The sequence below is a fragment of the Colletotrichum acutatum genome (genome assembly GCF_030867785.1).
Source record: "Colletotrichum acutatum strain CBS 112980 chromosome Unknown BDZ83scaffold_72, whole genome shotgun sequence".
Taxonomy (NCBI): domain Eukaryota; kingdom Fungi; phylum Ascomycota; class Sordariomycetes; order Glomerellales; family Glomerellaceae; genus Colletotrichum; species Colletotrichum acutatum.
The window spans coordinates 133,071-145,802 of record NW_026849066.1 but is presented as its reverse complement, the minus strand read 5'-3'; the positions used below and the strand labels follow the sequence as shown (position 1 = coordinate 145,802).

Below are 12,732 nucleotides of genomic sequence, written 5' to 3'. Positions count from 1 at the left end.
TTCTGGGAATCGAGCCCTCGCGTCGCCGGATTGCCACAACACCACACGCCCCGAACTGGTGTTCCTCGAAGACAGACTAGCCCCGTTGGTGGAAGTCAAAATCGCCAGCTGAGAGAGTGTCTCAGACGCCATGTTCGCATTCCCATCCCAGCTGACTCCACACCTTAGCTTCCGTGATGATGTCGACGAGAACAGGATAAGCCCCCTGTGACGGCGCTAAGTCCACGAGGAAGAGATTCGCCCGGTGAGTACGCTTCTGTAGAGCTGTATCCCTCTAGATCAGACCGCGCGGGAGCGATGCGCGAGGCTGTGGACTGCCACGGAAATGTTTCACATCCACGAACTACACGCCTGCGCATTCCGTCCAATGACAAGAAGAAGTGACAGGTGTCAAATCGCCCATGATGTCTCAACGTTTCGTCCCGTTTGGGAGCTGTCAGGCCAGCCTTGGAAGTTATCAGAAACCTTGATGATTTATCCGGCATAGTATTTGACTTTGCTTGCAAGGATTGAAATGCAACCATGGCCCGGCTGCACACACGGAGAAACTCGCAACTAGCTAGGAGCTTAGGACCTGCAATATCAGATTGTCGTCGATTATTCCCCTGACCTCATCATGAATGAGCGTCCCGCTCACTCAAACTACGTCGAGGGTGACGTCCTCCCCTCATAGTACGCAGCCTAATGCCCATCAATGACCATGACCGGTGCCGCAACCGAGACAAGTTCCTCCTGGATGCTCTCTGTGGCTGGGGAAGACTGACAGCCATGTGCGGGTGTGTGTACGCTAATTGCCGTTAGGTCCATCGACCTCGTTCCGGAGAGGAGTCCAGGCCTTGTAGCTTAGCATGCTCACCCAGCGCCATGGGTCGCGTGGCGTCACCGGCGACGACCAATTCTTGGAGACATAACCGCTTTTGGTTGGACTTTCCTGTCTTATGGGGATTGCGACGAATGCGGATTTGAGTGTATGCGTAGCTAATAGGCATGCTCTCGAGAACGATGTATCAGTTGCACACCCTCTTGTAAGGAGGGAAGCCTCCGAGAATCGAGACGTTATCAAGGATGCCACAGGAGAGATCGACATTCGTCTCTCGTTATAAGGACAGGAGTGTCTTAAAGGAACGGATTCTTCGCCTTGAGCTCCGAAGCTTGCAAACACAGACTTCGCTGTCGAAACCACTTCCCCTGGATTACACATCATCTTCTCACAATGGTGAACACCAAAGTCGGTCGTCAGCTTTCAGGCGATAGCTCAAATGTTGCTGGCACGCTACCCATGCTCAACATTGCCAACACTACGAGGAACAACATTGTAGCTGTGCTCGGGGAGTTTGTCGGAACATTCCTCTTCCTCTTCTTCTCATTCGCCGGCACGCAAGTTGCCAACACACCTCTTGGAGCACCAGGATCGGACCCCAACCTTCCATCCATTATCTTTATCGCGCTATCATTCGGAGTCTCCCTCACTGCAAATGTGTGGGCATTCTACAGAGTTACGGGGGGCATGTTCAACCCTGTGGTAAGTATTGAGATGTCCCAGCTTGCCACGTTTGTGTTACTCACACGAGATCTTCGCAGGTGACTCTCGCCCTCACTATTTGTGGTGGTCTGCCGCTACTGAGGGCTCTTCTCATCATGCACACTCAAATCATAGCGGGACTATGTGCAGCTGGGGTTGCTTCTGCGATGTTCCCTGGTCCCCTCTCCGTGACCACAGGACTGGGTGGTGGTACAAACACGGCCCAGGGCTTCTTCATCGAGGTCATCTTGACCGCTCAGCTAGTGTTTGTCATTCTGATGTTGGCCGTTGAGAAGCACCGCTCTACATTCCTTGCCCCTGTTGGCATTGGTCTGTCATTCTTTCTCGCCGAACTAACTGGTAAGCACGAACCATCTTGTCTTCAGGCTAAGCACGGTAGACGCTAACATAACGTTCCTTAGGCGTCTACTTCACTGGTGGTTCCCTCAACCCAGCCCGATCTTTTGGACCCGCTGCTGTCGATGGGATATTCCCCAGCTATCACTGGATATACTGGCTTGGTCCGGTCGTTGGATCTTTGATTGCTTGTGGATTCTACCTTTTGTTGCGCAACCTTCGATACTATGAGTGCAACCCCGGCCAGGACGATGATGGCCACGAAACGAGCAGTGAACGCAGTTTCAAGCCTTGACATAATAGTCAAGGCTTCCAGCGAACGAGGATCCGTGCCGCAGAACTCCGCATCTGCTAGAAGTGGACGACACCAAATGGAGAACAAGGGCGAAGGGCGTTAGGTGTTGGTCGTGCTTCAATGCTTATGAGGTTAATTTAGTTTCAATTGAAGAAAAAAGCGATTCCACAGCATTCAGGTTCGGAATACCCAAGCTTGAAGCTTATTGTGAGGGGATAGATATCCGAGCAGCTCTGGTTGCCTCTAGTCCAGTGGAACCGAATTTTTAATTTACAATGATGCCATCATTCTGGAGGAACTCGCTCAAAGTCTTGCCCCATACGATTATGATGTAGAGATGCCTTGAATGGACTAGATGTGTGCCTCGAATCGTCATATTCTGAATTACCGAAGAAAAGTTGAGCAGGGCATTGTGCTACAGAATAGATAACACATCTGGACACCTAAATTCAAGCTATTGAATACTCGCTGCTGCGGTGGCTCAAACATAAGGTAACATGCTATCTTGATCGACAAAAACCGACTAGGAAAGTGTCGCCATCAACGACTTGAGGTTCGGGTCACGACTAGCCTGCGATATTTTTCGTGTTTCAAGATGAGTACTCTGCTTAGGATTGACATAAGCGAGAAGTCAGAAAGCTCACCCTTCTCCAAAGTCTAGAAGCAGGAGAATGTGTGCCTCGGAAAGCCTGCTGAAAATTAAAGCTGTCGCCTAGAGAGCGTGAGGGTGAACTTGAAGCCACACCATCAGCCACAGTCCAAATGCCTCGATTAAGCCCAATTTGTGGCGTAATTCGGTCCCAAACCAATCGTTCATCAATGGTCATGGCAAGGCTCATTTCTGTGGCGAATATCAGCATTGAAGTGGATTAAATCATAATCACTCGCTGAAGGACGACTGATCTTGTCGATCCCGACAGTTTTGAGAAGCTCCATGTTACGCAGCAACATGTGCGCAGCCACTCACCGAGCTAGACAGGTGTCAAACCACATTTCAGGGTCCTGTTCCAGAAGGAATTGGCGGAGTTGGACGTCGATCGGGAATATTGCTGTCAAATTCTGTGGCTCAGATTGGAGGGCGACCCTGCAGGATGCCGATCAGATAGGGTTGACATACCAGGGTCGACGGGATGGTGTCATGAAGCACAGGGGTCAGCCGAATCCTTCGCCCCCGATGCTGCTGTCAACAAGGCTTACTGTCAGTGGTGATCCCGGATCGAGGAACTTGCCCTCTAATTTCACTGCAAAATCTTTTTCTTGCTTGCTTTTTGACAGCTCGATTGAGTTTTGTTGTTGCCTTGTGACGGCCCCATTGGACGGTCACGGGTCCGACTCCGATTCGGTCGGTCAAGTCCGCAGAGCTGGGGTCTTGTGGCACATGACTTCTAAGCCATCTCACCAGGCAAATGCACTGCGCTCTGAATATGCGACGGTCTTACCGAATCGCACGTGGCTGCATCACTTGGTTTAATCTCAATAGTACCTGTATCGTGGAATGTCGAAGCGGTGCAGTGGCGAAAGATGGCCAAGCCCGATCCCTCCGTACGCTGCCAGAATGAAAGGGCGAGAGAGGTGGTAGTCGTTTATCTGCCATTGAAATTCAATGTCGTTTGCACTGCTCAACCTTGAGCTAGTTGTCCAGACCACACGATTGTGTGCCATCATGGATCTCGACTGCATCACATTGTTGGTCCATGCTTCAGGCACCGAAATAGGGCGTCCTCTCATACACAGGAATGCATACTTGTGACCGTTTGGCCTGGAAGCTATGCTGAGGGCATCCATCACGGAGTCCACGCCGCCTCTGCCGCAGCCCTTCTGCGGCATTCTATTGGTTGTCTAAAGAGATGTAGCCCCTGATCCAAAGCTCTCAACTACTCTCAAGAGCGCCTCGGTCTTCGCCAAAGAACTTTACCCAAAATGGAATCGATAGCTCCCGGGCGTATGCGAAGACTCATGACCAAACACTGGTGACTACTCTAAGTCCAGCTTTGAGGTCACCGTTCGAGCCGCATAATAATCGTATATTTGGGGCCAGGCTCACATCAGCCGGGCATTCGTACTTTAAGCCGTTTCATATCAAATCAAACAGGCCATTGTGCTCCAACTTATCTCAAACCATACTACATAAACCTCGCAAGGACACAAATCCCAGTATTGAAAAAGATCTAGTAAGTCCCCGCAAAGCGTACGCACGAACTCGAGCTGATATAGCCCACTCTTCAGGATCTTAGCTAACCCTCTTAGCCTTTGCATTCATCCAGAACCCGGTCTCAAGCTCAAAGAAAGACTCTTGCTAGCTACCACGCTGGCTAAAAGAGTTGATGCCGCCAGAGCCAAGTGACGATATGGCTTTCCCTGTGGGACTGCCACTCCGAAAGTTAGATCACAACTTCAACAATTGCGAAGGAAGTATCTTGTCATTTGATCAAATGCGGAGCCTGACCATGGCAAATCCTCTTTGGCGAGAGTTCATCAACAATCGTTTAGCCCTCGAGCGTCGTTATGGGCAGCTTCTACACTTGTACGAAGAAAGGTTTTCGTAAGCTGTGGCTGGTCAAGGAATCTGAGTCGGTCTGACGTAAATGATTGCAGACAATATTTTGGTGGCTTTGTACCAATCCACTACGGGACCTCAACCAGCAGCGCCATGGGTCCAGAAACTGTGGTCAAACTACTTCTGACGCTTGCAGAACTTTCAATGTCCGAATCTTCAGACTCATCTGAGAGCCCCTTCACAGATGATGACGATACGCTGAAAAGAATGGGTTGGGAGGATATACATGCAAAGCAGCCTCGCTGGGCACTTTTGTCTGACACGTACGCCGCAGCAACAGCCGTCTCTAATAGAACACCAGGAGTAAGAACACATTCAGCACCACCTGCTTTTCCGCTGTTAACGTATTTGCTAAGCACAAAACTTCACTCCAATTTGCAGGCTCTCCGAAGCCTTACGGGAGCAACCCTATCCTGATCCATATTGATGGCGTCTCTGATGACGAACTTAGTGATCAACTATTCGTCGCCAGAGAAGCGGGGTGCATTGGTATTGTCATTGAGCTTGTGGAAACCCAGTTCAATGGGAGAGTCTTGGAACCCAGTCTGCTCAGCCGGCTGAGCACCATGTGCGCGGAGTTCCAATTGCTATTAGCAGTAGATGAAACTCTGACTGCCATACGTTGCGGTGCACCCTTTTGCTTCCAACGGGAGGAGTACTTCGATGTTGCATCCCCCGACCTCGTCTTTTTTGGTAAGGCTACTGGCTCTCAGGGAATTGCCATTGGCTTTGATGGGCAGTTTGTCAAAAGGTTTGATCTCTCGGGGAGTTCACGAGGCCGGGCTGTTCGTAAGTGGCAGAACAACTTCCAAAAGCCACTGCCGACTGCAGACCTCATTCAGGCCATGGCCACGATCGATATTGCAGTCCAGGGAAACTTTGTGATGCTGAGTAGAATCATCGGACAGACCGTTCGCAAGTTTGTGCTCGAACAGGCGGCGGAACGAGGACATGAGGTGACTCCTCCGGACATTCTTGGAGGGTTAGAGAGCCTAATCTTTGTGAGGAAGGATATTGCTGGAGAGATGCTGGTCATGGGCGCGAGAACGGCTGGCTCGTGGATACCTTGGGTTAAGTGGCTCCCTAGACTTGAGAAAGATATGACGAGAAGCGAGGTGCTCGAAGAAGTCATTGGCAGAAGTAGCAGATCAGCTCGCGAGGGGCTCTCTAATTTGCTGGTGAAGCGAGGATCTAAGCCGACTTGGTGTTTTTGGTGCGGGAACCGAACCACAGCGAGGAAAGACGACTGGTGTCGGAGGTGTTGCATTGGCATGTGTTATGAGGACGTATGTGGGCGTCACTTCTTTCGGCATGATTGTATCTAAACCAAGTTGTCTCTAAGCATTTCAGATAGCTAGGATCACTATTTACACCTTCCTCTTGTAGATCTCGGGGAAATAAAATAAAGGAGGGGCGTTGGTCTCTGGTAGAAAAGTCTACTTACTTACATGTACTCAGTTAGGCGTACACTGCTCACAACAATAGGTTTACACCGACATGCGTACTTTCTACTCCATGACAAAAGATTTCACAACCAAAGACTCTGCTCGCAACATCTACTAGATCTATCCAGCTTAAATCCTCATTCCACTTACAGAACCGCCAAAAAGCAAAGTCAATGATCTAGCCCGGACTTAGACCGGAGGCCTTCAGTGTGTTAGACTGACGTGATAACCAACTACACCACCAGACCGCCTATGAGTTGATTTCTACGCGAAGTCTACTCATGGTGCCCTTCCTTGGGGAGAGGTTTCACTCCCGTCATGGACGATGGCCAACGCTAGTGAATTACTCTGTGTCGCAGAGGTCGGAATCGATCGCGAGATGACTTACTTGGTCGATTAATCGAGGCCATGAGCAATTCTATATCTCTAGGATGCTTGGAATAACTATAGATATAATCCTTTGTTTTGGTAATAAGAAAGAGAAAGAGAGGTTATAGTGAGCGCAAGATGGGATGAACTTGCTGTCACAAACAGTTGAGAGCTTAAAGTGTGTTATGTAAGCAGCACGAACTCCGCTCCAACCCATTTCCGATTAGCGACTTGTTCACGATGACGTATGATCTGCCTGAAGGCGTGTCGCATGACCTCGAAGTCGATTGCGGGGTTGAAATGACATACTTGACTAACTACTTAGGTAGTACCTTTGGACGCTATATTCGGTATTCCATCAAGTTGTTGGCTGCCTGCCGTCTCATAGTGTAGCATCAAACTCTAATTCAGATGCTACGATGCCTTCTTCCGACGAACTTCCACAGACAAGAACCCCTCTGCTGGGCAATAATGGCCAGTCAGAGGCAGCAGCTAGAATAGTGTGTTTCCAAAGTCCTAGCTCGCTCTTATCAATGGAAGCTTGAACAGCTAGATGCTCGTTGAGCTAATATCAAGGGTAGCGATCAACTTCACGCAGTGTTAAAAACCAGGGTAGCAGGGCCGTGTCTTTCATCGTCCACATCTTCCGGGGTGGTCTCTTTTCTCCACCAACCTTGACATACGACCCACTACTCCTGCTCCTAAATCACGACGAAAAGGACGAAAGAAACAGACTCACTGAGAAATGGAAGGACAACAAGCTGCAAGAGCTGAACTTCGTTGGTGTGGTAGTAAGTTGAGCTCTTGTCCACAGTCCACTCCACAGTCCTACATGTTCCCCGGCTGTTTTGACTTGTTGCCACATTAGTACGCCGGGCTAACAAAAGGACAGTCCGCTCTGCTCGCAAATGTCCTCACTTCGACCGGTTCATGGCCGAATCTTCTGCCCCCTGAAACGACCACTCCCTGGCCTGTGCGGACCTGCTGGTTCTGCGGCATCGCTTTCGCACTTGCCAGCGTCTTGACAGCGGCAGACCAGACAATTCGGCTCCATAGAATGGCAGGACATAGGGACGGCTTGGTTCTAATCAGACAGTCTCTGCGCACCCAACAGCGGGTTTTGATTGGCACTGAGTGGAAGTACCGCCCTCGTAAAATGCAAGTCTACGCCTGGCAGTTGTCAGTTTTGTTCCTGGCAGGCGCGGTTCTCTGCATGATCTCAGGAATGATCTTCTTGGTTTGGAGTGCCGTTGCCGAAGACATAGGCAGAGGAAAGGGTTTTGATGACAACGGCAAGGTAATCAAGATCATATTCTTCATTTTGTTTGATGAGACTAATACTCATCAGGTTGCTGTAATATTCACATCATTTGCCCTTATCACAGCTATCATCTTCGGACTAGGCCAAACAACGCTGTACTACCCGGTACCAAAGGGAGGCGACATTGAAGATAGTGACTAGAATGATAAGTGAGTTCATCCTCTCAGATATTCCTAACGGCACTTGGCTGATAAAGAAGCAAGTGGATTGATGCCATTCAAGGCTAAGCCATCGAGCACCGCCATTACCGACTGGAGACTAGAATTCCATGAATTTGTCCCATGTAAACAAAGGTTTCAGGGAGTAAAGTCATAATCCAGAGCCTCTTTGACAATCATTCTCAAACCCTACTTAGACGGCGCAGTTGAGCGAAATATATTGATTATGGCATCATCTACGTCAACCAAGTGAATTGATGGCCTTCGTGCTCAACTCAAGCGGCAGACTCCTTCGGTTTCTGACCCGCAACGGAGTGGTAGAATACATAAGAGTGAATGCCGGTATTGAGTAGATCTTTTCGTACATCAATCAGGAAAATCTCGACCTCAGGGGCAGACCATCCCAGACCTCGTGTAAGTGGACCCATCGTGACTCCATGTATGCCGTCGTAGAGAACAGCTTTGCAGTATGCTCCAATCATTTTCAGATCTTCTCCCTTTGGCCACTCGCCCACGGGAACCTTTTGAACATCTTGTACTTGATTGATAAAGCCCGCATCGTCAAGACGTTTCGGGCTGATGTCGGCGACATCTGCTTCGATGCCAAATTTTCCAAGGCCTTCCCACACAAGCTTCATCATCTTGGTGAGGGCATAGTCCGGGGGCATTGTATCATCGTCGCAATTGAAGTTCCACTTCATGTCCTGGAGTTCAATCCAGCCTCCTGGTTTCAAGGCGCTGGGCAACGTTAGATAATATTGGAGTAGGATCTTGAGAATGATATAACCTACCGGAAAGCTTGGGCAAGGAGCTTTTCCCAGTCTTTGATCGCTGCACCCATGTTTCGCATGTGAACGTAATCAAGAGAGTTTGCTGGGTACAGCCATTCGGCTTCAGCATCGTCAACAATGAAAGCAACATTGGCTGGGACATATGGAGGTTGAATAGGGCTGAGATCGATGCCCGTGACCTCAGCTTCCGGATATTCGTCACCCACTGTGAAGATTAGTCCCTTCCTTTGTGATTCACGGCCAGCAACCTATATCAAATGGATCAACTCACTGTCAATTGCCCATATGCCAGTTCCGGTTCCAACATCTAGGATCTTCTGAGGACTCTCGAGGGGCGCACTGTGTAGTGCCCCGCCGCAAAGGGTGACCACCATGGAGTGCTTCATATCCTCCCTTTCTTGCTCAGCATCATCGTTAGGAAATGCATATCTGCCTTCCTTGAACTTGTGGTATCTCCTTTTATTTTCAAAGTTGAAATCACGAATTGTGGACGCCAGCGTAGTTGATGCGTTGGATTCTCTTTCGGACGCTGACTGGTAACCGTCACCGTCATCATCGGTCTCGTCTTGGGCCTCCACGACTGCATTTGGGGACTCAGATGCCGTCTCTAGTGGTTCCTCTACTAATGCAGCCCCAGGAGATTGGCCAGAGCTCGGTGACGTGATTGTTGAAATCACAGCCGGAGGCGACTGGGCGGCGGTGGCTGGTGCAATCGTTGGAGATGCTGCCTCAGCCTCTCGTACAGGGGATTTCGGAGGAGTGCTTGAGACAGCCGGTCGCTCAGCCATCGTATTTTGTGAGTCAATACACGCCCGAGAAATTTTTTGAAGAACGACTCTTTGAAGGAATTTCGAATGCTGGGAACTTGGGACGAAGAAAATGAGGAGAGGAGGGAATATGACGAGGAGGGAACAAGATATTGCATGTTGTCGACCGTTTTGTTTCCCCGCTCGTACTTGGCGAGATACTCAGACGCAGACGGCTTGCGAGGGTTCGAATCCTGATCCGCCGTATCTCCGGGTCGGCATCGAATCACATTCAAGATCTCTGCATAACATGTATGCTCATTCCACTCGGCGTCTGCAAGATTAACAAGGAATGGCGCGGGGTTTCTGTGCTTTCAATCGCGTGTCTTCTTTCCGAAAACACAAAGAATGAAACGATGACTAATACATTTTACCATAAAGTCCAAAGTTCGAAGCCCTTCGAGAGAATGGCAGCCCACCGATCAAGATGCCATAGCAGACGATCAAACGGTCTCGTACAAGACACCAGAGCGGAGAGTGTCAATGCTCGGCGAGGGGCTCATCCCCAATGCAAGAGGCTGGGGCCTGTAAAATCATTCTGGGAAATTTTCCTTGATCATTCCAGAATTCCCAGCGTATTACAACGGTCTGACAGAGTTCGGTTAGTAACAGGAGGAGAGCTGTGGCACACCATCTGTCGGAGCTAAGTCCGACCCCCCGATGGCCAAGTCCGGACCGGTCGGGGGTACCAAAAAGCCTGCACAAGAGTGGTCAGCTTTTGCGGTTCTCACAATCCAAAAGCTGCCTTCCTTTCAGTAATCACATATTACCTACAATAATGTGAGTATTCAAAAGTTAACTGTTGATTGAAGGTCAAGCAATTATATGCATCATCAACAGTTTCCTTCTACTAATCGGTGTGATATGTCAATTATACAATACCATCTTACTCAGGCGTCACTGTTGTGCAGAATTCACTCAGGAGGCCTTTTGCCTACATGGACGCCCTGTATTTCTGGATACTATTGAATGTATTATTCAAAAGCCGTGGCGCAACCAAATATGTTGAACCTTGACAATTATTCCTGACTAAGCACTTTTGGGACACTCAACTCTTCCTTGAAACCCATCTCTCGCGGCCGTCCTTCAGCTGCCTCGCCGAAGGTATCTCACATTACAGATAGATGTAGCAGAATGGACTACCTCCAAGTGTATTTAGCAAGTCGCTGATAGGCCTGTTGGATGCGTTCGGTTCCTGTATTACGAGATCGTCAAGGCGAGCGTCACGGCTAGGAGGCGTGTTCAAAATTGTAATTGTTCCAGCGATGTTGAAAGCCTCGCCTAAATGAAGAGCCTGCCACAACCAATAGACGCGGTCGACCATCGCGTGGTGAAGAAAGAAAGTCGGGTCATTAGTGGACGAAAACAGGTCGGAAGCTTCACCGTTGACAATGAAGTGCCCGGAAGTATGTGTACCTGCTCAGTGTCAGATACTCTGCTTGCTTGAAGTGGGTTGACAAATTATGACTTACCCAGAAATCCATCACCAAAGCGGCCCTGGAGTTCGTTCTGGAATGTCAAAACGTTCTCTGCCGCAGCGCCAACGGTAAGGTTCAACACATTCTCAGGAGTCATCCAATGCTGGGATGTCCAAGCGCTGATATCTCTGGAGAGACAGCGAGGATTATAGGCAAGAGGGCCGCCAGGGTTGACTGCCAGACCATCAATGCCAGGGCTGACAGGGCCAAGATGAACGGTCATGCTTGAGCAGGTAGTCAGTTCTATGTTCTTTCCTTCTGGTCCGAAAGGAGGCTTACTTGGCGAAAGGGCCGCTTGTGACACAACCACCTCCCTCCCCAGAGGGGATGTAAACACCACCACCCGACGTGCTGCCGTTGTGATACTTGTAGGCACCATTGCCACTCATGCTGGTTTCGCTGCCATCAAACATGGGCGACTTGGAAGGATCCTCTCGGTAGGAAAGCCAGTTCCAGTACTAGCACACACCTCGTCAATCACTGGAGTTCCGATTGCCCTCCAACGCCATTTACTCACTGGTTGATAACCATTGTAACCACATTCCTGTCTCAAAGCATTCTCATAGGCCCACGTAAAGTAGCGATGCCACGTGAGGAAGTTGCCGGTCCCGTGGATGCTCAAGGTCTGGTTGATGTGAACAGCAACAAAGTCATCATATCGATTGCGAGCGCCGGGTGCGAAATCCGTCAGCTTGGAAGGCTTAGTCAACAGGCAATTGACAGCGCTGGTGTAAGCCTTCTTTTCGGATCCAGAGAGCGAGTTCCTGTTGACGTTGTCAGTGAGTAGACCTTGGTTCCCATTGAGCAGTTACGTACCAGTCCCGGCGAACACGCGCGTTGAAGAGGGTGCAAGAGTCCCTCTTGCCAAAAGTGCCGTTTCCTTCCGCCGCTTGAAGAGCCTCGATAGCCTGAGCCTGGACCTCCGACAGTTCGTCGCCTTCAGAGGCGAGAGCAGTCGCTCCGTAGAGACTCAGCACCGCGAAGAGGTTGAGGATACGCATTGCGACGCGGACGGCGGCTTTCCTGGAGTCGGGAGCTGGGGTGCGAAATTCCGTGAGACTAAGAGCGCTAGGCAGTCGGATAGAACAGGTAACGGCGATGATAAACCGTGGCAATCGTTATTTATCTTCAATCTCAGTGCCGACAGGCAACCTTCTATTATCCATGTCAAAATAGCGCCGGCGCGGTGGGATGACAACGGCACGCCTCCAAGAAGTTCTAAACAGGTACATCGGCCGGGAGGCGAAAATGTCGACAGGCTTGATGCCCAGGCCGTATTAATTAAGTGGTGGATGCGTTGACTCCAAGATGAAGAAGCGTTCTTAACCCTGACCATGTCTGCATGGTGGATAAATCGTTGGTTGGCTGTCGTGGACCTTTTCCGAGGTCGTGACATGCTGAACTTCAAATGAGCCGGCGTGGATCGAGTTAGAACCCCAGACATGCTGGTAACAGCGTTACATTCCTGGTCAGCGCTAATGATAGCAGGTAAGCGACAGTGTCGACTAACTCATAATAGTATAGGCTGAATCATGAACGGTCCCTTCTCCTCGAGCCTTTCCCTTCCCAAATGACCATTTTCAACTTCGAGTTCCCAAACTCTATTGTTAGTATTATGCCAAATTTCTTGCCG

General features: G+C 49.9%; 5 protein-coding genes and 1 non-coding gene across 6 annotated transcripts; 3 read left to right on the top strand and 3 right to left on the bottom strand.

The window, feature by feature from the left end:
• Positions 1-1,101: 1,101 nt before the first annotated feature.
• On the top strand, positions 1,102-2,641 carry BDZ83DRAFT_410016 (MIP family channel protein). Its single transcript, XM_060502904.1, has 3 exons — positions 1,102-1,522; positions 1,582-1,882; positions 1,945-2,641. Exons 1-3 carry the CDS (start codon positions 1,214-1,216, stop codon positions 2,172-2,174), a joined length of 840 nt encoding a protein of 279 aa, XP_060363007.1. The 5' UTR covers positions 1,102-1,213; the 3' UTR covers positions 2,175-2,641.
• A 1,581-nt stretch (positions 2,642-4,222) lies between these two features.
• BDZ83DRAFT_409980 (uncharacterized protein) lies at positions 4,223-6,284 on the top strand. Its single transcript, XM_060502903.1, has 4 exons — positions 4,223-4,345; positions 4,401-4,698; positions 4,770-5,034; positions 5,088-6,284. Exons 2-4 carry the CDS (start codon positions 4,499-4,501, stop codon positions 6,054-6,056), a joined length of 1,434 nt encoding a protein of 477 aa, XP_060363006.1. The 5' UTR covers positions 4,223-4,345; positions 4,401-4,498; the 3' UTR covers positions 6,057-6,284.
• A 66-nt stretch (positions 6,285-6,350) lies between these two features.
• Positions 6,351-6,424, bottom strand: BDZ83DRAFT_t189. The gene has a single exon. It is a non-coding gene; the product is annotated as a tRNA-Val (tRNA).
• Positions 6,425-6,783: 359 nt separating this feature from the next.
• BDZ83DRAFT_703135 (uncharacterized protein) lies at positions 6,784-8,015 on the top strand. Its single transcript, XM_060511474.1, has 4 exons — positions 6,784-7,045; positions 7,127-7,336; positions 7,438-7,842; positions 7,894-8,015. The coding sequence occupies exons 1-4, from the start codon at positions 6,965-6,967 to the stop codon at positions 8,005-8,007; spliced, it is 810 nt and encodes a 269-aa protein (XP_060363005.1). The 5' UTR covers positions 6,784-6,964; the 3' UTR covers positions 8,008-8,015.
• On the bottom strand, positions 7,993-9,731 carry BDZ83DRAFT_627728 (TAM domain methyltransferase). The gene is made up of 3 exons (XM_060508653.1): positions 9,087-9,731; positions 8,816-9,020; positions 7,993-8,762 (listed from the first exon to the last, which is right to left on the bottom strand). Exons 1-3 carry the CDS (start codon positions 9,601-9,603, stop codon positions 8,300-8,302), a joined length of 1,185 nt encoding a protein of 394 aa, XP_060363004.1. The 5' UTR covers positions 9,604-9,731; the 3' UTR covers positions 7,993-8,299.
• Positions 9,732-10,552: 821 nt separating this feature from the next.
• Positions 10,553-12,100, bottom strand: BDZ83DRAFT_793984 (uncharacterized protein; the record flags this gene model as incomplete). Its single annotated transcript, XM_060515794.1, has 5 exons — positions 10,553-11,037; positions 11,094-11,323; positions 11,379-11,557; positions 11,617-11,863; positions 11,916-12,100. 5 exons carry the CDS (start codon positions 12,098-12,100, stop codon positions 10,736-10,738), a joined length of 1,143 nt encoding a protein of 380 aa, XP_060363003.1. The 3' UTR covers positions 10,553-10,735.
• Positions 12,101-12,732: the final 632 nt, after the last annotated feature.

Excerpts from the sequence above, each read along its gene's own strand:
- BDZ83DRAFT_409980 (XM_060502903.1), top strand. The coding sequence starts at position 4,499 with ATGCCGCCAGAGCCAAGTGACGATATGGCTTTCCCTGTGGGACTGCCA. Across the intron at positions 4,699-4,769 it reads TATGGGCAGCTTCTACACTT|ACAATATTTTGGTGGCTTTG; the intron begins GTACGAAGAAAG and ends AAATGATTGCAG. Across the intron at positions 5,035-5,087 it reads TCTCTAATAGAACACCAGGA|CACAAAACTTCACTCCAATT; the intron begins GTAAGAACACAT and ends GTATTTGCTAAG.
- BDZ83DRAFT_627728 (XM_060508653.1), bottom strand. The coding sequence starts at position 9,603 with ATGGCTGAGCGACCGGCTGTCTCAAGCACTCCTCCGAAATCCCCTGTA. Across the intron at positions 9,021-9,086 it reads TGGCATATGGGCAATTGACA|TGGGTGACGAATATCCGGAA; the intron begins GTGAGTTGATCC and ends TAATCTTCACAG. Across the intron at positions 8,763-8,815 it reads CTCCTTGCCCAAGCTTTCCG|CGCCTTGAAACCAGGAGGCT; the intron begins GTAGGTTATATC and ends AACGTTGCCCAG.
- BDZ83DRAFT_703135 (XM_060511474.1), top strand. The coding sequence starts at position 6,965 with ATGCCTTCTTCCGACGAACTTCCACAGACAAGAACCCCTCTGCTGGGC. Across the intron at positions 7,046-7,126 it reads CAGAGGCAGCAGCTAGAATA|CGATCAACTTCACGCAGTGT; the intron begins GTGTGTTTCCAA and ends TATCAAGGGTAG. Across the intron at positions 7,843-7,893 it reads GTTTTGATGACAACGGCAAG|GTTGCTGTAATATTCACATC; the intron begins GTAATCAAGATC and ends AATACTCATCAG.
- BDZ83DRAFT_410016 (XM_060502904.1), top strand. The coding sequence starts at position 1,214 with ATGGTGAACACCAAAGTCGGTCGTCAGCTTTCAGGCGATAGCTCAAAT. Across the intron at positions 1,523-1,581 it reads GGGGCATGTTCAACCCTGTG|GTGACTCTCGCCCTCACTAT; the intron begins GTAAGTATTGAG and ends AGATCTTCGCAG. Across the intron at positions 1,883-1,944 it reads CTTTCTCGCCGAACTAACTG|GCGTCTACTTCACTGGTGGT; the intron begins GTAAGCACGAAC and ends AACGTTCCTTAG.